Source organism: Macaca thibetana, chromosome 3 (assembly GCF_024542745.1).
Source record: "Macaca thibetana thibetana isolate TM-01 chromosome 3, ASM2454274v1, whole genome shotgun sequence".
NCBI classification, from domain to species: domain Eukaryota; kingdom Metazoa; phylum Chordata; class Mammalia; order Primates; family Cercopithecidae; genus Macaca; species Macaca thibetana.
This window is the reverse complement of record NC_065580.1, coordinates 5,039,808-5,060,829: the sequence shown is the minus strand read 5'-3', so window position 1 is coordinate 5,060,829 and position 21,022 is coordinate 5,039,808. Positions and strand designations below refer to the sequence as shown.

The 21,022-nt window shown below is 45.6% G+C and overlaps 1 protein-coding gene across 4 annotated transcripts in view; it reads left to right on the top strand.

Annotated features, from left to right (window-relative positions):
- DPP6 (dipeptidyl peptidase like 6) overlaps nucleotides 1–21,022 on the top strand; it is a 1,147,427-nt gene that overhangs the window by 545,186 nt on the left and 581,219 nt on the right. The window contains exon 1 of one of the 4 annotated variants that reach the window (XM_050785805.1): nucleotides 14,963–15,405. The exons of the other annotated variants lie outside the window; for them this stretch is intronic. Coding sequence (XP_050641762.1) covers nucleotides 15,349–15,405 — 57 coding nt within the window. The 5' untranslated portion in view covers nucleotides 14,963–15,348. Of the gene's footprint in view, nucleotides 1–14,962; nucleotides 15,406–21,022 lie in introns of those variants that run through there. 4 annotated transcript variants of the gene reach the window in all.

Genomic DNA, 21,022 nt, shown 5'->3' with positions numbered 1-21,022 from the left:
TCTTTGCACAACTTCAGAGAGCATACCTTAATTTTTACACATTGAATTTTGATGTATTTATTTGTCTTTGCCTAACATCCCCACCCCAGCATCTGATGGGGATGGGAGCCCTGGCGTTATGCCGTGTGTAGGGTACTGAGGCTAGATTCCCTGAATCCTGACCAAGTGTCATCGCTTGAGCCAGGGTGATGAGGCTAATCAAACAAGGAACTAAGGAGCCCGTAGGTTGAAATACAAGGTTTGGGAGAAAATGTGATGCTTGCTGGAATGACCAGATGGGCGAGGATGTTGAAAAATAAATGAGGTGTGATCATTGCAATTCATTCCCATCATTACAAAATCATTTATTATTAAGTTACACATGGACACAGTGCAGTGCCAAGGAAAAGTACAGATGAAAGGTAAAAACAAGGGACAAATGTTGCTTACGTTGCCAGCACCTTGTTCTGAGTCTTGAAGAGAATTATTTATGTTGCTGCAGCCAAACGTCTCCAAAGAAAATGATAAAATTGTAATTAGTCGACATGTTCTCTCAATGATACCTGGATGCATTATTTTAATTTTAAGTTTTTATTCATCTCTAAAGTTTTACTTCAGGCACTTCTTATTTCTTTCTTGGACCATTCCAAAAATATCCTAAACTGGTATCTCTGCCCCAGTCCATCTTCTACACTCTGAAAAAGTATCTTTGATTTTATTTTTGCAGAGTAGATTTTTTCCCTTAGTGGATGGGCTCCTTGGCCATCTGAGCCTTCACCTTGCTCCCTGTCATCCCCCTGCCTTGCACTCCAGGCATGCACATTCCTGAAATTTCCTCAAAATCTTAGGGAGGCTGAGGCAGGAGAATCCCTTGAACCTGGGAGGTAGAAGTTGCAGTGAGCCGAGGATGCACCATTGAATGGACTCCAGCCTGGGTGACAAGAGCAAAACTCTGTCTCAAAAAAAAAAAAAAAATCCTTCTTGCTCATGACGCATTTGTATGTGATGTTCCCACTTGGCAGCCATTTTCCTCTAGTCCACTGGCCCCTGGTGTTCCTGCAGGGCTTCTTATATGAGCCATTCTAGAATCGCAGGTCCCTTGCTCTTCCTCTGCACATGCCTGTGTTAATCTGGAGAGAGTCTGTTTGCTTCCCTGTTTGTTTGCCTTCTTACCAGGCTTGGAGCCCTTCAAAGCCAGGGGCTATCCTGTATGGATAGACCTTCCCCAGTGTCTAAATAGGAACTGGGACATGATAGATGCTCAATAAAAATTAAACAAGAGACAAAAGAAAAGTAGGGACCAATCTGGAATCCAATAACCATCTCTCATTTCAGGTGAAGTGGAAACTCTCAGGAAGTCGAAAATACCGGGCTTCAGAACCTGACCTAGTTTGCAGCCACCACTCCTCTCCAAAAACAATCCCGTATGAATTCCTTCTGACTCCTGAGATGGGAGGGTCACTGAGGTGGATCCTGGCCTTGGAAATCCCTATTAGGACCTTTTACTTGCCCCTCACCACCACCCCAACATTACATTAGAAACCAACTCGAGCTTGAAGCGGAGGCCTCTGAGTTTGCATGAACCCCAGAATGCAGGCTCGGGCTGCTTTAGTTGGATTGGTTTCATTGCAAAAAGGGAAGCTGCATTCCAGTTATCTCTGAATAAAACTTGTGATGGTAAGGACACGCCCCTTACCCCTAGAAGTGAAAACTGGCGAGTCTCCAGGATCCAAGACCGCTCCAGGGTCCAGCTCTCACAAAGAGGCTTTGCTTCCTTCTTGCTTCTTACTGACTGGTTTCCATGCTCGCTCATGGCTTCTCCTCTCTCTCCCTCTGGAATGTGCATTGCCATCAGAGCTGCTTTGTAATGGCTGCATCCTCATAGCCTAGACGCTCACTCCTGCACTTTCAAGCTTCAGTCTGCCCTGCTAGCCACTAACAGACTCCTGAATTTCTAAGTTCAGGTTCCTACAGTGGACAATTAGATTGACCTGACTCATTTCTTCATGGGAAGTTTTTGGCTACAGATCGGCTGTTGTCGGGTCAGGTCACAAACCCTGGTCCAATCGACCACATTTTACCATATTCTCATCTTGTCCTAAGAAGGATGCACAGAGGTGAGTTACCGACCAGAATAGGCATGGACATTTTTGGAATTTCCTATCAGAACATAAACACTTCAGAGAAGAAAAGCATATTCCATCTTAATACCTCAGAATAAAGGAGCATATCAGCTTCATGCCCTTTCAGAGGTACAGCAGGAATCTATATACATCTGGGGCCAGTTAATCTGAAGGATGAGGGGGGCATCTGAAAGCAGATGAGGAGAGAAAAGGAAGAAGGTAGCCCCGAACCTCAGAACTATGTTCCTGGATCTCGTCAGGTTACTCCTTACTCTTTGTCAACTTGATCCATTGACAGATTCTCAAAACCAGGTCAATACAGAGATATGGCACTCTTATGTCTTATGTCAGCTGTATCTGTTATCAATAGTTTTATGAATGGCACCACCGACAAAGGATAAAAACCTAATTGCGATTTTGAAGTCTAGACAAGGAAAAAATACATATACCAGCTTTTCTGGTCCCCCACAACTTTTACCCTAGCGACTGTTCTCTGTCATCCCACGCAGGGTGGGCTTTGAGAACTCATCAATCCTCTTGTGGGTTTCAGTCTTGCATCTTTTCTGGGATCTGGCTCAAATGTGGCTAATTTCCCAGTGTACTATGTTCAGTTCAAGGGCAATCTGTCAGCATTCGTCTGAGCCTGTTTGTAAAGACACATAATTCGCTATGAAACCAATTCATTTCAGATGTGCTTTTTCCCATTGCACAAACCCCCGGGTTGATTTGGCAGTTTGTCATATTATACAAATACATATGTTGAAAATGGGAAGTTAACAAGTGTTGGAACCTGAGGTTTCTGAAGGAGTTGGCTCTGGTGTCAACTTCAGAAGGTCATCTGGAGAAGCTGAGGATACGAATGTTCTTAAAAGGGAAAGAAATGCTTTAGAATAAAAGGAATCCTGGGTCCACGGGCAGGCAGTCTCGTTTTTGATTTCCTAGGGAACTTAGCACTGTGGAGTTCCAATAGTTCACAGGAGATCGCGTTTCACAAAAGTTACACAAAACAATACCTTTCTGAAGAGTTTATGTTCTAATAGGAAATACCTAAAATGTATTTATCCACTTACGTTTTTTATTTTATTCTACCTTCTCTCTTTCGACACTGATTAACACAATAAGAGACAGATTAAATTAATTTCATAATAGAAATCTTGGGCTTTAAAAATTATCTTAGAAAGGTAATTGTCTTCATTTGGTGTTTTTATGTTCCCTAAGTAGTTATCTTTGTTGTTTCTTGTGGGGGTTGATAGCAATTCTGATGTCCCATTCCGTATCTCATTTATTACTTCATTTAGGAAATCCTCTTTTTTTAAGTTGATAGGCTGGGCTCTGTTTCCTAATGACTTTCACCTAGTTTTAATTGTCAGCAAAAGAAACACTTAAGATATAAGTCATAGGTAATACTTATGCCTGTCTGATGAATGATGGAATCTAGCTTCCGCTGATATTTCATCTTTGACTTCTAACATGTAAGAAGCCTTTGCTTTAGTGGTCATCACTCCTCCTTTTTCATCCTTTCTCCTTTCAGAAGTGTTCATCTGTAGCGTAGGATTCAGTGATCCCCAAGTGTTTTAAGCTGCGGAGCTCTTTGTTCCGATGATTGTAATTCACATAAAGGAGATAAAAGTGGAGCTGTGTGGGCTGAAGGATGAGAAGGGGAGAGGGTGGAAATGGAGCCCCAAGTTCTAGGCAAGCCTCCCCCTATCAACTCCTTCATCCTGGCAGCCTAGGAAAGGTTTCTCTAGCACAATTTGGAAACATCTGGCTGAGTCATTTTGGCCCACATTTTCTTTCTGCTGAATTCATTTCCATTCTCTCAGGGCGGCCTACGTAAATGTTTTCTAGTTCATGTTGACATCTTTCAGTTATTCATGAACTGTGACCATACTACCCTGTGAGGTTCTATGAGAAGCTCTGTACATTGCGATTCTGTCTGCACTACTTTGCAGATGATGAGTTACCTAAAATGAATGAACTGGTTGTGACCTATCTAAGCATATCACGTAGAGATGCTCTTGTCTCTTGATTTCGGTCTAGGTGACAGTCAGGTTTTCCAAAAGTCCTCTCTCTGATACACACATTATTTCATTGTTTCCTGTGTGCTAAGTGCACACAGGATGCAAAGATGAATAAGACCTGCCCTTACGGAGACCTCAGCCTAGCCATGACAAGAGCCAGTTTTGGAGTCTCTACTATGTGTCCATTGCTTTACAGACTTTTTATCTCATTAACTCTGGTGAACATAGCCAGCAAGTGAAATGACCTGGGATTTGCAAACAAGAAATTATTCTGGCTTCAAAGCTAATTCCTTTCACTGATGGGCAATGCTTTATCTTACCTGGCTTCTGCCACGGAGAAACTCACAGGCAGGGCCAGGCAGAGAAGTGGTCAGTGATGCTCTAAGGTAACAAGTGCTTCACACAAGCCTGGAGTAGGAGGTGACATTTGCACAGGGCACTAAAGGATGACTAGGAGCTCATCAAGTGGAAGGAGTTGAGAGTGGGACTCGGGCTGGTGTCTTTGATGACGCCTTCTAGGGGAAGATGCCAAGTGTTTTAGATTTCTCTTGCTTATACATATTTCCAGTTTTTAGTGGCCTACTTGAATGTCATTTATATTGTCATTTACACAATTCCCCAAGGCCAAATGATATATGTGTTGCAAAGTTGGCCAGTGGGGATTGTATGAACTGATCCTTCTCTGGGAATTTTCTGCATGGGTCTGTTAATTCATGTATTTCATGTTGAAAATAAAGTATGGGCACATGAAGGTTTGGGGGATATTTTACATAAGACATTCTCCTATGTAGGTGTGAAAATCTTTCCTGACTCCAATCCTGTTGCTAAACAGTGAGGTCTAGCCCAGAAGGCATGGAGGGGAGCAGAGTTTCTGGGAAACAAGAAGAGGACGTCGAACCCCAGCCAGGGGGCAACTCCAGAGGACTTCTTTGGGATACCTTTCCCTACAGGCCACTGAAGACAGCACAGTAGTGGAAACATCTGCATCACCCACCCTGGCTTGTGTTCCCCAAACAATCTGTGGGCTCGTTCCACAGCTGGTACCAAATTCCAGCTGAGCAGACAGCCCCAAAAATGTCACCTGGAGCTGTTAAAAAAACATAAACAAGGCATCTGTCATGCTGCCGTCACCAAGGTCATCTGGTGGTAGGAGGTGCCTGAGGAGGAGCACAGCGGTGCCATGCCATCGAAGGCCAGCCTGTGGGCAGACCCGCCTGTGCCAGCGCTCCCTTGCTCTGCAGCTGCATTCAAAGGTGTGAAATTGTGCAGGGCCAGACATGAGAGGCAAAACAACTGGAATGAAATCCAGCCACTTTGGAGTGAAACACGAGAATTGTGAAACAAGATTTTCAAACTGTTAGTATCGCATCTGGTCTCCTCTCATGATTGCCCAGAGGCCACCAGCCCAAAGCTGGGGTGAAGACATGAGCTGGCGGGTAACCTGAACACGGAATTTAGGGAGTGTGTTGTTCATACAAATTGCGCAGAGACTGAGAGTTAGAGATGGGATTTACACCCGAGCTGTCAATCAAACCACTATCTATGTGACCTTGGGCAAATTATCCATTTCCTCTAAGCATCAATTTTCATATCTGTAAATTCCTTCCTAGGATCATTGTGAAGGTTAGATAAGATAGTGTGCCTGATAACGCAGGGCTGCAGAGGGCCCTCAGTACATTTTATGTTGGCTTTCTCTACCCTCACTTACAGGCAAGGGAACAGATTTCGAGAGGGGAAGTTCATAGCACGTCAGCATCAATGATCCTAGCAAGAACCACCATCCTTTCTTCCTCCTTCCTTCACTTCCTTTTTCCTTATTTCCCTCATAATCCACTCCCCTTCCCCTCCCTACCCTCAGCACACATGATATTATGTTTGATGGGTAGCTTTTGGTTTGTATGTATTTTTGCAAAACACATTTTTGTATAAGTGTATTTTTTAAATTTGTTAAATGGTTTGAGTTTATACATGGATGCCTTATGTGTTTTGTGTATATTTACATTTATATTTAGATTCTTCTTTTTATCCTTAAGTACTGTGTTTATGGTCCCTCCATGTTGCTCTGTGTACGCATAATCCATTGCTTATTGCTCTGTGTACACATAAGCCGTTGCTTCTAATTGCTGCTTAGCATTGCACGGTGTGCATCCAATCTGTTCCACAAGGATGGACACCCAGGTTGCCTCCACACTGTCCCCATAGGCTATCTTCTTGTAATTCTTAAGATAGGACCAAAAGACATTTATTTACAAGTTTCCCTCTTCTATTAGACGGTGAGACAGTGAGAGAAGATTTCCTGACTTTATATACAAAGCAGCTAGCACACAGCAGTTTCTCAGTAAACACAAAGCCATTGGCTTCCCAGGCAGCTGGACACATGGGCTCAGGCCCAGCCTCCTGTGTCCTTAGTTCCCAGGCAAAGTGACAGCCTTAGCGGCAGCACTGTGATTACCGTTATCTTGTCATGAAGGTTTATGATGAGTAAGGGAAGTTTAGGAAGAGAAAAGATGAAAAGCCTTCCCATGTGATGTGTACTAGAATTCCTTGAAACCTGAAGACCCCCCATGACACATTTGTTTATTCAAACACATACATTTGAGTGAGTGCTAACTCTAAGTGATAGTGGGTATGGATTTGGTGAACTCTTTGAATGCTTTCAGCATTTCCCCAATCTGTAGGAGATTCTAGTTCCTTAGAATTGGGCACTGAGCCCTGTTTGATGAAACTTGCTGTGGCATTTGGAGAGGATGCAGGATCCACACGTTTAACCATGGATGGATCCATCAGTCAGTCTCAGTTCACGGTAGACAAGAAAGGAGATACATGCTGACAAGCCATGTAGGAAGTGTACTGCCTTAAGCAGTGTAAACATCTTTATTCCTGAACGGCATATCTGCTAGGTTGATTGAGAAATGTATTCGGTTTTATTTTTTTCTCTTGTTTTTCTTTTTGGAGGGTGAGGGATAGCCTACTTTAATATCAGAAGATTTTTTTTTTTTTATTGAGTTGTGATGCTGAGTAAAATGACCTACCATTACTTGATGTGTAACAGAGTTGCTGTAGACCGGGGTGGGCAAATTCTTTCTGCAAAGAACCAGGTACTACATATTTTACACTTTACAGCCACATGGCCTTTGCCACACCTGTTACCTCTGCTGTTGTAGTACATAGGCAGCCATTAGACAGTATATAAGTAAATGGGCATAGCTGCATCCCAATAAAACTTTATTTACAAAATAAGAAGGGGGCCAGGTTTGGCCCATGAGCCCTGGTTTTCCTACCCTTGTTTAGATGCTCATGCACTTGCTACATCTGGAAATCAACATAAATATAGGAGGTCCAATAAGGCAAACCAAGTACTGTTTCTTGCCAGTATTCTCTGCTATCTCTTCAGGGCACTCTGAACACAATGGATGGGAGTAATATGAACAGGAAACAGAAGAAGGACTTGTACTGTATCAACTTTGGCTTGGTTGTACATGCCAGAAAACCTAAAATAACAGTGCCCTGTACACAGGAGAAGTCTATTTCTCTTTCTTGTAAACACAGTTTGGAGACAAGTAGTCCAGGGATGCTATGACTGCTCTTCTCACAAAAGCCTCCGCTCATTCTATTGTATTTTCTCACATGAAGGGCTTGGTCTTGTGGTTCCAGATTGTAGCAAGCATTTCCAGTAGGAAGATGGAAAAGGCAGGTAGGAGAAGGAGAGGGTAAATGAAGAGCATGCACCCTGACAGATACTGCGACCAGCTCTGCTAGTTGCTGCCTGTCATGGTGAGTTTTAGGGGTCAGCTTGGCTAGGCCACAGTACCCAGCGTTTTCTCAAATGCCAGGTGACATGTTTCTGTGGAGTTTTGTTTTGAAGATGTGATTAATAATTCAGTTAGCGGACATGGAGTAGAGCAGGTCCCCCTCTACCAGGTGGGTGGGCCTCATCTGATTAGTTGAAGGCTTTAGGAGAAAATAGTGAAGTCTCCCAGGGAGGAAAGGAGTCTGCCTCCAGACAGCCTTCAGGCTTGAGCCACCATCCCAACTCTTCCCAGCGTTTCTAGCCAGCTGCCCTACCCTGCAGACTTCACATCTGCCAGTCCCCACAATCCACCATCCTTAAAAATCTGTCTCTCTCTCTCTCTCCACACACACACACACACACACACACACGCTATTGGTTCTGTGTCTCTGGAAACCCCTGCTGCATGTGCAGCCCATTCATCTAGCCCATTCATTCCGGGGCAGTGGGGGGATGTACTCCTTATCCACAGCATTCTAATATTATGGAAACACAAGAGAAGGGACATGGAAGGGCAGGCAGACATTAAACTACCCATTTGTGCCTGTGTTCTTATTGCACCTCCACGTTCTTATTTTTCTTACAAATAAAGAAACAATTTAAAACGAAGGAAGCCCCACATCACCCGGGTGTGACTCTAGCCTTTTCCCACTTCTAGTTCAAGAGATGTACCCGTTTTCTTTTAACCAAAGAAAAAGCATTGTATCCTTTTCTCTAGCAGTAGTGCCTGAAGCATGGGGGGAAGGCGATGAGTGGGTTAGGGCCTTTGGGAACTCTGTCCCAGCCAACCCTCACCGTCCATACCCTGCTGGGAGAGAAAGCCGTGGCCCCTGCAGCTCTCTTGGTTGATCCTACCAAGAGGAAGCTCTTCTTCTCGAAGCCTGGGGGAGGGACAGCCTTTGGGCCAAGTTAACTCTCCCAGCTATAATTTAAAGTGTGGACAAAATGGGCCCAGATATTCAGTCTTGCTTGTTAGGCCTGGTTCTGGTCTGTGTTCTCATCCGTGAGACCCTCGGCCTCCCTGCCCACACCAAATTGCCTTGGTTCTTCTTTCAGACATTCTTACTGAACGAGAAATAATTCCCCAGGGTTAGATTAGTGGACACAAGAGGCGTGTTCTGCCAGCTGAGAACTGAATTTGGCTTCAGAGACTTCCTCCTCCCCAGGTGAGGTTTACCAGGCTGTAAGGCTCTCACAGGTGATTTGGGTCCATTTTTGGTGCACTTTCTTTCTCTTCCTAGATCCTTTCCTTTGTCTTCCCAGACCCTTCCCTCAAAGGGCTGCTGGCTTTTGGATTGCCCACGACTCCTTACCCCGGTGAGCACTGACCACGTAGACCCAGCAGCTTCCAGGAACCTCAGCATTTAAGTAATGGGCATGCAAGAGAAAACCAAAACCAAACCCAAACAAGCCTCCGAGTGCAGCGAGAACGCCTCATTGGGAGATGGAGATTTCCAGTTGAAATGTCTGAGGTGACAGTGGGCACGCAGTGGCCGATTGTTGGGAAGCTGGTCCTCAGGCCAGAAACCTCATCCACAGTTCCATCCCACCTTGATCTTGTTCAGTGTTTGTACGAGTTGAAGAAAAAGTATGGGTTTTTTTGTTTGTTTGTTTGTTTTATTTCTTTCCAACTAGTTTCTTTGGATCCTGGCATGACTCCAGAAGAATCGTGCCCTGCTGCCCCACATTCATTTTTATTTTTGGGGAATTGTAAGTTAGAAGAAGTGACTTCTCTTGCAGATGGCAAAGACTTACAATCCAAAATCATCACAACTCACAATTTAAAGACATTCTGATCTCGATCTTCCTGCAGCAGGTCAGCCTGCTTTTTGTAGGGGTTTCGTCTGCACATAGTAGGTCCTGGGTCAACACTTGCTGATTAAACGATGTTTGAAGCAAAGCAACTACAGCTGATTGCCTACTTAGGGCAAGGTGAGCGTCAATCCGAAGAGGGAGAAATTGCATCAGGCTGCAGAGGGATGCAGGCCTGCACGGCTACAGACAAACCTAATTAGCTGTGCCTCTGCCAGCAGCCCTACTCACACACATCTGGAGGGGAGAGAACGGCTAAGGCTAGATTGGCTTTCCCAGGTGAAAAAGCTTCTCCTTAGTTGCACCTGCATAGGACTGATTGCGCCTCAAATCCATTTGTCAGGCTGGTTGCAGGTGTCTGAGAGATTGCTCATAGAACTGGGCAAAAGTGCCCATGGGAGTGGGAGGTGAATAGCATGGCAAGACAAGTGGCTGCTGGAGTCCCCGGTCGGCAGGTGGGCCTGCCTCCATGCTCCCCATAGGCACCATGGGGTACCTGTGCCCAGCGAGCACAGAGAAGAGCTGTGTTGGCTGAGCATCAGGCCCTGGTACAGTCTTTGCGAAGTGTGTTTATTGGCTGCCATGAGAGTACTTAGCTGCAAAATGGAAGTGCTTTTACTTGCAGACACAAGGAGCCTTCACTAGGGAAGCACTGAGATCAGCACTTCTTCCAAGACGCCCCTTGCAAGGTACTTGTGCTCCACCAAATTGGAACTCTTCCCAGACACAAAGGGAGGCACTGGCCCAGAGTCAAGGTCATAGCAAGACCCCTTGAGCTGGCTGTTTCTTAGCAGAAGCTGGAGTAGACAGACATGACTTGAGATGTCTTAAACTTCTTTGGAGAATCTGGGGCTGGATCTCCTGCCCAAGCACTTTGGAAGGATCTGAAGAGACACAGGATGTGTGTATGTGTGTGTGGGGTTGGGGCAAGGGTTTCGATCAAACCTCTGGATATGAATGCCAACTCTGCCATTTTCTGCTGACCATGAACTTGGAAGAGTTTCTTATCAGTTCAAGTCTCACTTCCCTCATAAGTGAAATGGGCATAGTAATCATTATTACGGGCTGTTGGGTCCTCCAAAAATCCATGTGTTGAAGTCTTAACACCCAGCGCTTCAGAATGTGATGATATTTGGAGATACGGTCTTTAAAGAGGTAAATCAAGTTAAAATGAGGTCCTATGGGTGGGCCCTAATTTAATAGGACTGATGTCCCTATAAGAAGACAGATTAGGACACAGACACACACAGACGATGTTATATGGTGGTTTAGGGTCTAGACTGCCAAGGTTCCTGTTCTGCTGTGAGTTACTTGCTCTGAGTGACCTTGGGTTTCGTATTAATTTTTCTGAATATCAATTTCCTCACCTGTAAAATAGGGGAAATAACAGTCTGCCTCGTAGAGTTGCTGGAGGTGTGAGGTCAGATATTAGCCATCTAGCACTTACACTGCTGCAGGTAGCTTGGCCATTGTTATTGTTATGATTAAGGGCAGGTAAGCACGTCATGTCTTTCTTTGCTAAGTATGTCTGACGCCAAGTCAGTACTCACTGAGCACCTCTTCTGTGCAAGGCGCTGGAAAGGAGTGAAGTCTGGCTCTTTTTCCCCCCTCTTGCCCCTACTAGATTCATCCTCACGTCTTCTCTGAATTGCTTTCACTGCAGTCTGTAGTTACTGAAAACTATAATACTTATAGATGCTGCTTTCTAGAAGTGAGCCTGTAAAGTCTTGTATTTTCTCTTGGTCTGCACAACTTTAGGGGGTAACACGTCCTGTATTTGTCAGTTGTTAACCTTCTCTTTGACCACGGAGCTCTAAATGATGGCACTAATAATGCCCAGGTAGATTTAGTTTTGATCTCCAATGAGAGATAGGCCTTTCTGTATTTGCAGTAATAAGCAAACACTTTTAGCTTGAGAGGATAAACTTAAGTACAATGTTTGCTCTCTGGAGGCATACTGATTAATTTTGAAATATGAATAAAAGGCAGTCTATTTCATTGTGGTAAGAACACTTAATACGAGATCTGCCCTCTTTATTTTATTTGAGACGGAGTCTCGCTCTTTCACCCAGGCCGGAGTGCAGTGTCTCAGTCTCGGCTCACTGCCCAGGTTCAAGTGATTCTCCTGCCTCAGCCTCCCGAGTAGCTGGAACTACAGGAGCTTGCCACCACCACGCCCGGCTAATTTTTTGCATTTTTAGCAGAGACAGGGTTTCCCCATGTTATCCAGGATGGTCTCAATCTCCTGACCTCATGATCTACCCTCTTAATGAATTTTTAGTGTGCAAGTTATCTGTAGGTACAAGGTTGTACAGCAGATCTTTCAAGCTTATTCATCTCACATAATTGAGACTTTATGCCTTGTAATTAGCAACTCCCCACCTCCCCGTCCCAGCAGTCCCAGGCAACCACTACCCTGTTCCTTTTGCCTCCATGAGTCTGGCTACTTGTGATGCCTCATAGAAGTGGAACCACAAAGCATTTGTTCTTCTGTGCCTGGCTCATTTCTCTTGGCATCTTCCCTCCAGGTTCATTCATGCTGTCACCAATGGCAGGATATCTCGCTCTGTTGTTTTTAAAAACAGACAAAGTCAAGTATGTAAAAAGGTGGGCAGCTGAGAACCTGGTACCAGAGTGTTCCAATCAAAGGTACTGAGTGGCACAACCTGGCTTGGTTCTCCACCAGTAATTCCTAAACTTCCCCACCTGGAGGCTCCTGATGACAGATGGGTGAATGACAGAGTAGATGAGTGAGCGAGGTGGGGAGCCCTGGTAGGGCCTGGCTGGTCAAAGTCCAAGCAATCTGATCCCAGCAGGACATTCCTTTGAAGGATCATGTATCACTTTACAAATACCCACAGACTTTGCACTCTATCCGTATTTGTTCAGGTGTAAAAAAATATTTTAAGCTCTTTACTGAGAAGTAAAATGGGACGCACCCACATGGATTCCCCAGCATGCACTGCTGAGCACCCCCGAGGTACCACTCCTCAGTTTAGGGTTTAGGTCAGGGGTCCTAGAATCAATAAAGGAGACCTGTCTTCCTCCTGTCTGCTGTCTTCACTCCTGGGTCAAGCCCACGGCCTCAGTGGGTGAGCGATGAATCCTTCCTAAGATGTGAACAGATGAGGGCTCAACATTTGACCCAGCCCTGGGGTTTTAGTTTTGTTTGTTTTGAAACGGAGTCTCGCCCTGTCACCCAAACTGGAGTGCAATGGCATGATCAGAGCTCACTGCAACCTCTGCCTCCCGGGTTCAAGCGATTCTCCTGCCTCAGCCTCCCAAGTAGCTGGAATTACAGGCACCTGCCACCATTGGGGTTTTAGGTTTAAGAGGAGTCTCAGAAGGACAGGGTGATCTGAGGTCCTGAGCAACTCAGGCTGAAACTGCGCAGGCCTACTTTAAGGCAGGGGCTGTGATTTTCCCTGTGACTCAGGTCCTCCAGGGATCAACTGCATTTCAAGTGTGTGAGGGGAGAGTGACTGCTGGGAGAGGGCTACCCAGCCCTTCTTTGTGAACCCCTATTTACTCGGCTGCTGGGGCCTCCGTGACAGATTGGCTTGGTGACTTCACACCGCAGTGGCTCCCGGGGCCAGAGATGTGACCAAGGAGGGACCTTGCACTGAGGAACCTGTGACTGTAGGAAGACCCTCTGAGGCCGACTCTTGCTTGGCCTTGGCCCAGTCCCTCCTACCAACGCTGATAAGAACTTAGGTTTCTAGCATCCCAGTAGGCAGGGTCACAAAGACAAGCTGGGAATTGATACCACTGCTGTACCCACCCCTGGACCTCCCTGTCCCGGGCAGGAGTCTAAGCCAGTGCAACCAAGGCTGAGCACACCCATACCACATGGCAAGGGTTTCACACGGGGTTTTCATTTCTTTACCCCTGGGGCCGAATCATGCAAGCTACCAGCCATCCACCCAGACTTCTTAGAGTCTGTGCTAAATAAATACTCAGACCAGAATTAAGTTCAGGCCGTGGTAGAGGTGACCAGCCACTCTGCCATGATTTGGATTCAGCCATCAATTCCAAAGAAGCACACAGTGCCCGGCATTTTGCTGGCTGGTTTGTTTTTGTAAAATGACGGGGCGGGAAGCAGTGCTGGGCATTGGAAAGGGGCTGAACAAGGGGAAATCGTCAATACCTTTTAAATGGAAACAGGTCTATTTGGCGTCTTTTCTGTAAGGAACTATATTGGGCGTCACAGAGGTGCAAAGACTAGAGCAATCAATTCAGGCCCTGGCCTGAAGGACTTTATTATTGAGAGTTCCCCGTATATATAAACGGCTAAACTCTCAGACCAGTGAATGCCTGTGACCAAGTGCCAATGGGTGAAAGTACAGGTTCCAGACTAGGAGTGGGAAATGCATCAACACAGAGCTTGGCCACACACTGGCCCGGAGTGCAGAAGAGCAGTGCCAGGCCTCTGGGCCCTGAGTTCTGAGCTTCTGGAGGGCCAGGAGATACTCCCACCTGCAAATGACTGGCTGATTGCACTTTCCTTAGAGTCTGCCACCTGCATGTCCACTCCACCCACTTAACTGTTCAGCTACAGGGAGCCAGGCAGGGGCAGCGGTACCTGGGTCAGGACAGGACAGCGGCCTCTGCCCTCAGGCAGGGAGTGCTAGACAGGCCATCTCGTGTCCTGCTTTGTCTCTTTCTCCTTGAGCTCAGGACACAGTCGGGGAGCCCTCATGTTTCTGTAAGGTCATCACACAGGCTGGGATTTTTTTTTTTTCTCCCTGTCTTTCTTTTAACGGACAAACACCCTTGAGGTCCTGGTTGATTTTCTTAGGGAAATGTAGATTCTTTGATTCTAACGATGGAACATAAGTTTTCTGAATTTTAAGGAAAATAAAGGCCAAGATTTCAACAACCCGTGTTCCTGCCAAATCCACTGGGCAAACAGAAAAGCTGTCTGCCTCCGGTGCTCCCAGACCCCCTTCCTTCTCAAACACGCATCAGACACTTTGCACCAAGAAAAAACAAAGGGCATCCCTCCTGGGGCCACCCCTGCCCCCTGTCCAGGTATGTGCTGTCTGGCGCGCCCTGCGCGGGGACCGCAGGTTCAGACACCCGGGCGCGGCGCGGGGCTCTGATGGATGCGGTGACCCAGGCTGTGGCTACGGGCGCGGCGTCTCCTCGGCAGTCGCTGCCTCTGCGACCCGCTCCCCAGCCCCAGCCCCAGCCCCAGCCCCAGCCCCAGCCCGGTGGAGCGGGGGGGGGCCTGGAGCATGCGCCGTGCGCACCGGGCCGGGAGGCGGGCGAGGAGGCAGCGCGCATCGCTCGGGTCCTCTTCCTGCACCCAGCCGCCACTTGCCGGTTGCTAAGCAGTTATCATTGTTTCTGTGGCGATTGCAGAGGCTGTTGCTAATTGGAGAAGCCCCGCTTAGCAGCGGCAGCTTCCTCCTTCGGATCCTCTCTCTGCTGTTTGCATTTAAAGAGCAAACTCGGCTTGTCTGCCCACCCTCCCTCCCCCACCCTCCCCAAAATAGCCTTGTGATTTCGGAAGTATGGACTAAAATCACACTCCTCCTCACCTTACCGCTTGGACTCTGGTGGCTCCCAACTCGCCGTCAGACCCCACCTGCCCCAGTGGTGGGAAGCGCCTGGACAGACCATGACCACAGCCAAGGAGCCAAGCGCTTCGGGGAAATCCGTGCAGCAGCAGGAACAGGTAATGCTGCTTTTGGGGGTCCGTGTGTGTGTGCGCGCGCGTGTGCATGCATGCATATGTGTGTGCATGAGAGAGACAGAGGGAGGATATGTATTTATTGAAGAATTTTGTATTTTCGATTGGTTTATCGCTGTAGCCCCCTGAGCCACTAAGCTGGGAGGAGACATAAAGTGCTGGGTGCTGCTGGAGTCTGCCGCTCTCCTCTCCCTGGCTTCTCTCTCTAAAGGGCGCCCTGGCTTGATGATTAAGGTACAGGCACAGGGAGCCTCTGTCAAGGTAAACTTGATGTGAAGCACCTCTGGACAAAGGCCTGTCTCTACAAAGCCGCCCGATCGAACGTGTTCCCCGGGAAGGTTCCCAGCTAGTACTTTGTAACTTGGGGGAAGAGGAGTGTAGCCAAAAAAAAAATCAGCGTGTTCTGACCCTCCAACAGGACTTTGCTTTGGTTCTAAGACAAGTTAAAAGAAAATGAGCTATGTTGAAAAGACTTTTCTTTGGATACCTCGTGGCCCCTTCCTCCTGTTTCCCTCAAGAGCAAACTGTCCCTGCTAGAGAAGCCGAAGGATGGATGGTCGGGATGAAGGAGGACTCGGCCGAGAAGGTGCAGGTTTAGAGGGCTGGCCGCGGACAAGGAAGGCTGCATGGGTCCCACATGGCACAGGGCGGCCGCTCGCCTTGTCCTGAGAAGGCCATGGTCTGCAGAGGCTTGAGGGGTGAGGGAGGAAAGGTGAATCAGACAGCCGCTTCACCATGCGTGTAGACATCGTAATTCCCTTCTTAGAAGATCTTGAGGGTTCTTGTCTTTTAATCATTGCTCAGTTCACCTCAGGCAGATCATTAAAATACATCCTGGGAGACACCAATAGATTCACAAAGCAGTTTGCTCAAGCGTGGTAAATCAACATCATAAGCTCACTTCTCCTATTTATTTTAGGGCTGCTGTTGGATCTCATTTGCTGGGATTAGGGCAAAGATAGGCGACCTCTTTAGAGTTCAGGAAGGTGAAGAGCCTCCTTGAGGACATTGTGTGATAGAATTCCACTCCAACTCTTCAGAGACATACATGAAGATGACTTTGGATTTGTATTTAGTGGGGTCATTTCTCAAAGCCCATTTATTGATAAAAGGGGGCCATTTTATTAGTACTATCATTATCATCATCTGAGGAACTTAAATGAAGTTTTGTTTCATCTGGGAAGAAGATTCTGTAAATATGGACATTAAAATTTTTATACTCAGTGTGACAGTGTGCATAAGGGTTAATGCTCAGTATAGTTTGACAGGTTCAAAACAGACAAACCAAACCCTCCTCCTTTCAAAAATTCCACAGACTATTTGCTCAATAAAGAAATATTTCCACACTAAATTAGCATTCTGTAATTAACTGAGTTTCTTTTTATCACAGTTCTCCTCCCTCTTTAGTTATGAAATAAGTGTGTGCTGGGCTTTCAGGCTTGAACTAGGACTCAGGTAGCATCCCTGACCATGGGAGAGAAGACATAATTCTGAAAGAGGGCATTGTTGTTCATAGGTCGACACCCAAGGATTGGGAGCAGAAGCCCAATCTGTGTTATGTAAAAGACATCCCTTGTTTCCTGTACAAATTTGCTCTTATTTTGCCTGAGACCTCAGCATGCCAGGAGAGTGGGAGTCGTTATTTGGCTGTGGGTTTTGGAGGACCTATGAGCTCTTGGTTTGATTTTATACCTTTTTATCATTGGAAATCCCGTGTCCTTGAACCTGTTCAACTGGAGAAGGCGTAAACTGGTATAAAACTGAAGAGCAGAGGCAGCCATGGCTATAGCGAGCAGGTGGGACACCCAGGAGAAGCAGCAGCTGTCCTCATCCCATGCAATTGGGAAGCTCCTTTTCTCCCTCCTCAGAGGGGTGTCACCTGGACCCTGAAAAATGAACAGACCCCCCTCATGAAGTACAATGAAGAGGGGAGCAGCAAGGATAAGATAAGCCAGATGGGACAGGGGGCAAAGACCCCACATTTCAAATGTATATACCTTGAGGAGACCTTACCTGGGGTCTTGAGAAACTGCTTAGAACATAAAGAGGTAAATAACCTCCTACAATAAAATCCCTGAAGACGGTCTCTTATTCCTGCATTATATATAATTTTGAAAGGCATTAAAACTATTCTGTGTGTTTAGACTGCAGAACTCTTAATGAGTTCTCCATTCTTTTTTATTTTATTTTATTTTCCTTGTTGCTAACGAAACTTTTGGGATACCTCTATTCCCAGGCTGGTGGGAATGTGTAGGGAGACCAGGAAAGATGAATATGTTTCTTTATTTTTTAATTTTTTTTTTTGAGTGAGAAAGAGAGAGGATTGCTGCTTTGTGGTTTGGTTTTGAAGAAGGGGATCATTAAACTCTGCTAACTCAGTAACTGCCTCCAAATCACCAAGAGTTGATTCTAATGAGAAACTCAGTGGCACCTCACATCCTCATCTTGTGAGGCATTAACCAGAGAACTGGGATTGAATGGAGCCTGATGCCATCTCTGACATCCTCACAGCTGTTTGGTTACTGCAACAGACTACCCATTACTTCTTAGCAAGTGAGCAGAGAAAAGTGAGTTTCTTTACCAGCCTTGGTAGTTGGAAGCCAGACATGTGGGTGATGGGTGGAAATAAATTTTGTGTGCCGAGGATGGCCAGAAATTAGGAGAGAAATTAGGAAAAAAAGATTTTACTATTAGTTAGAGATTGTTGGGTTTTTTTTCCTACCTTAATTTGCTAAAAAAAAAAAAGTGCTAAAGATAGATAAATACGTAAAAAGAGTATTTTGGGATTTTGGGTTTGTTTTTTAAAGGATACTAAATAAAGAAGCCAGAGTAACAAGAAGAATTGTCTTCTAGGAGACCCTTTCTCTTTCTCTTTGGAGATGCTAAAGTTTATTTTTAAATGAAGTCTTGTGAACCCAGAGATATTTGGAAGCAATATATACTTTAATCTGAATGAACTGAGTTGGTCCTTTGGCTCTGAAGCCAGTCAGGTGATACTGAGACTCCTTGGTGAAAATGGCTTAGCATTGGCTGCACCTGACCTCTGCCCCTGCACAGAGGGAAACCTGGTGAGACCCAGAAAAAACACAGAGGCGAGTTTGGCTTAAATTTACCATATTCTCACAAGCAAACGAAACTCTTCCTTAGAAAACCAGATTAAGAGATTTTTTTCCCCTTAAAATAAATAAAAGTACACATTTATTTTAATACATACTATCTCCATTTCAAATGATTTAAAACTGAAAAGCAGCGATCAGTAAAGCTATTAAGAGAGGACACAAAAACTAATTCCCTCTGCTTGCAATGAGCCAGGACACATTTTTGCTCAAATATTGAGCAGGGATAAGTTTTTCCTAGCATATTCTGTGGATGTGTATGTATGTGTGTGCATGCGCATGCACACACAAATACATGCACACACATGAACACACACAAGCACACCTCGTGTGTCACGAAATCAGAGTTGGAAAGGACCCCACAAATGCACCCGTTGGTCCTAGTTCATGCTCTTGTGCTCAGGAATCTCACAAATGTGTGAGATTATGTCCTTCCTCAAAAGATCTCCAGAAAAACCTCCTCTCACATGGAAATAGCCTATATTCCACTGGCTAACTTGGATCTTTGGTTATATGTTCAGTCACATCTTTAACTTCCTTAGACCTGAAAACCAGCTGTTCTCATCACACCTTGTATACGTGGCTGCTGGGTTTTGTTGCTTCTCAGTTTTCTGCAAGTTGCACAAATCCTAATAGATAACCCCCAATGTATCTGTTCTTCTATTAAATTATGAGCCCCAGGACCCAGTATTAACTGATAAGTTAAATTATGTGTCTGAACATATGTAATAATAGCATTACAGAAGAACTTTTTGAAACGAATAGAATTTTGTAAACAACAGATTCCATAGAGTGGACATTAAAATGCATGTGAATTTTGAGAGTGGTTAGGTGGCCTCCCAGAAGGTCACATAGGTACTGTCCTGGTAAGAGGATTTCTGGTGTTCCTCTCCACTGCTCTCTGAATTTGATCTTGTTGCTTTTTGCAGTAGATACTGAAAGAGAGGATCTAACTTTGACCATTATGAGAGTTAAATTTTTTATGTAACCATATTAAGAGGAAAAGGCAATGTGAGACATCCATATTTAAGATAAATGTGGTAACAGGAAAAAAAGAAGTGAAAAGAAACACAGAAAAACAAGATTTAATATTAGGACGTGCACTATTGAGGAGTCCCAATAGGGTAGGTGGTCCTTTTGCAGTTCAAAAAGGGCATGGGGTGGGGTTGGTGGCCCTTTCACAGTTCACAGGGACATTGGAGGCAGCAGCCATGCTCATGTAAATTAAATTCCATCTGTGCGTGGTCTAAATGATCTAAGACTCTGCAGATAAAAAGAAAACTTGAAGGAACTGCTAAAGAATAGGAATACCAGATTCTTAGGATTGTGTAGAAATACATCTAGGACTCATGGACTTCCACAGCCAGGAGAAAGAAGGATGGAGTTTGGCTGCAAAATGGGCTGATGTGTGAAGGATTTGAGGGGAGAACTCAGAAGTCTTGGATATCCTAGAGAGAGCAGGTCCAGAAGCAGAGCTCCCTGCTGGAAGCACCAGACTGGGTCCTTGAGCTGATGGGGAGAAGCATGCAGTCTTCAGGGAAGGGAAACAGCTTAGCTGGTGCAGTGCTTGAGCTGATGGGAGAAGCATGGAGTCTTCGGGGAAGGGAAACAGCTTAGCTGGTGCAGTGCTATACTCAGAGGAGGGCCTTGTTTGTCACCGAAGAGAACAACATGATGAGGAAGCAAGCAAGCAACTAGCTTGGAGGCGGCATGAGCTGTGCTCTGAGAACCGACAGGTAGTTCACAATCTTTTGGGATCCATGTCACCAACCTACCAAAAGGTGCAAATCAGCAAGTGCCATTTAGCACATCAAATGAAAGCCCAGACAACTGAGAGCAAAGGCCGTACCTGGAGGTGGGCAAGGACAAATCATACCCAGATTGGCTTTTGGTGCAACCCAAACTCAAAACAATGGAAACTGTGTTTTTGTTTTGTTTTGTTTTGAAATGCTTTATCTGTGCATTAAATGCATTTTGTTAGTTTATTCTGACATTCCATTAAACCAAATCCTGCCCCTCATTCTCGATACTGTGGTTACCAGGGCAGGTGTAGTCGAGACCTTCAAATGCTCCATGGAGAACACGTGAGGGCTGGAGGGTGCTTTTCATTAACCTACACCAAAACATCTTAGCTCCGGTGTGCACGTGGAAAGTATTAAGATGCTAATCACTTAGAGCAATGAACAGTCACCATCTCTGCCTCATCGAGAATTGTAGCATTATTATCTTTTATGGAGATGAGCTGTGCCTGTGTTGGGCACTCACTGATCTGGTTTTGCAGTGGGCATCGTGCACCCTCTGTCATTAAGAAAGAGAGGGCAGAGCGAGTCTGTGAATCCAGAGTTCTAACAACTGGGAAGAGTATATAATTTGGGGAGAAAGTGATTCTCTATAAGCTCTGAGAGGTCAATGATTGACGTCCTTGCTTGTAAAAGATCAGGCAGGTGGGGGGTGTATCATCTTGTTTCAGACACTGTTTGGAAAAA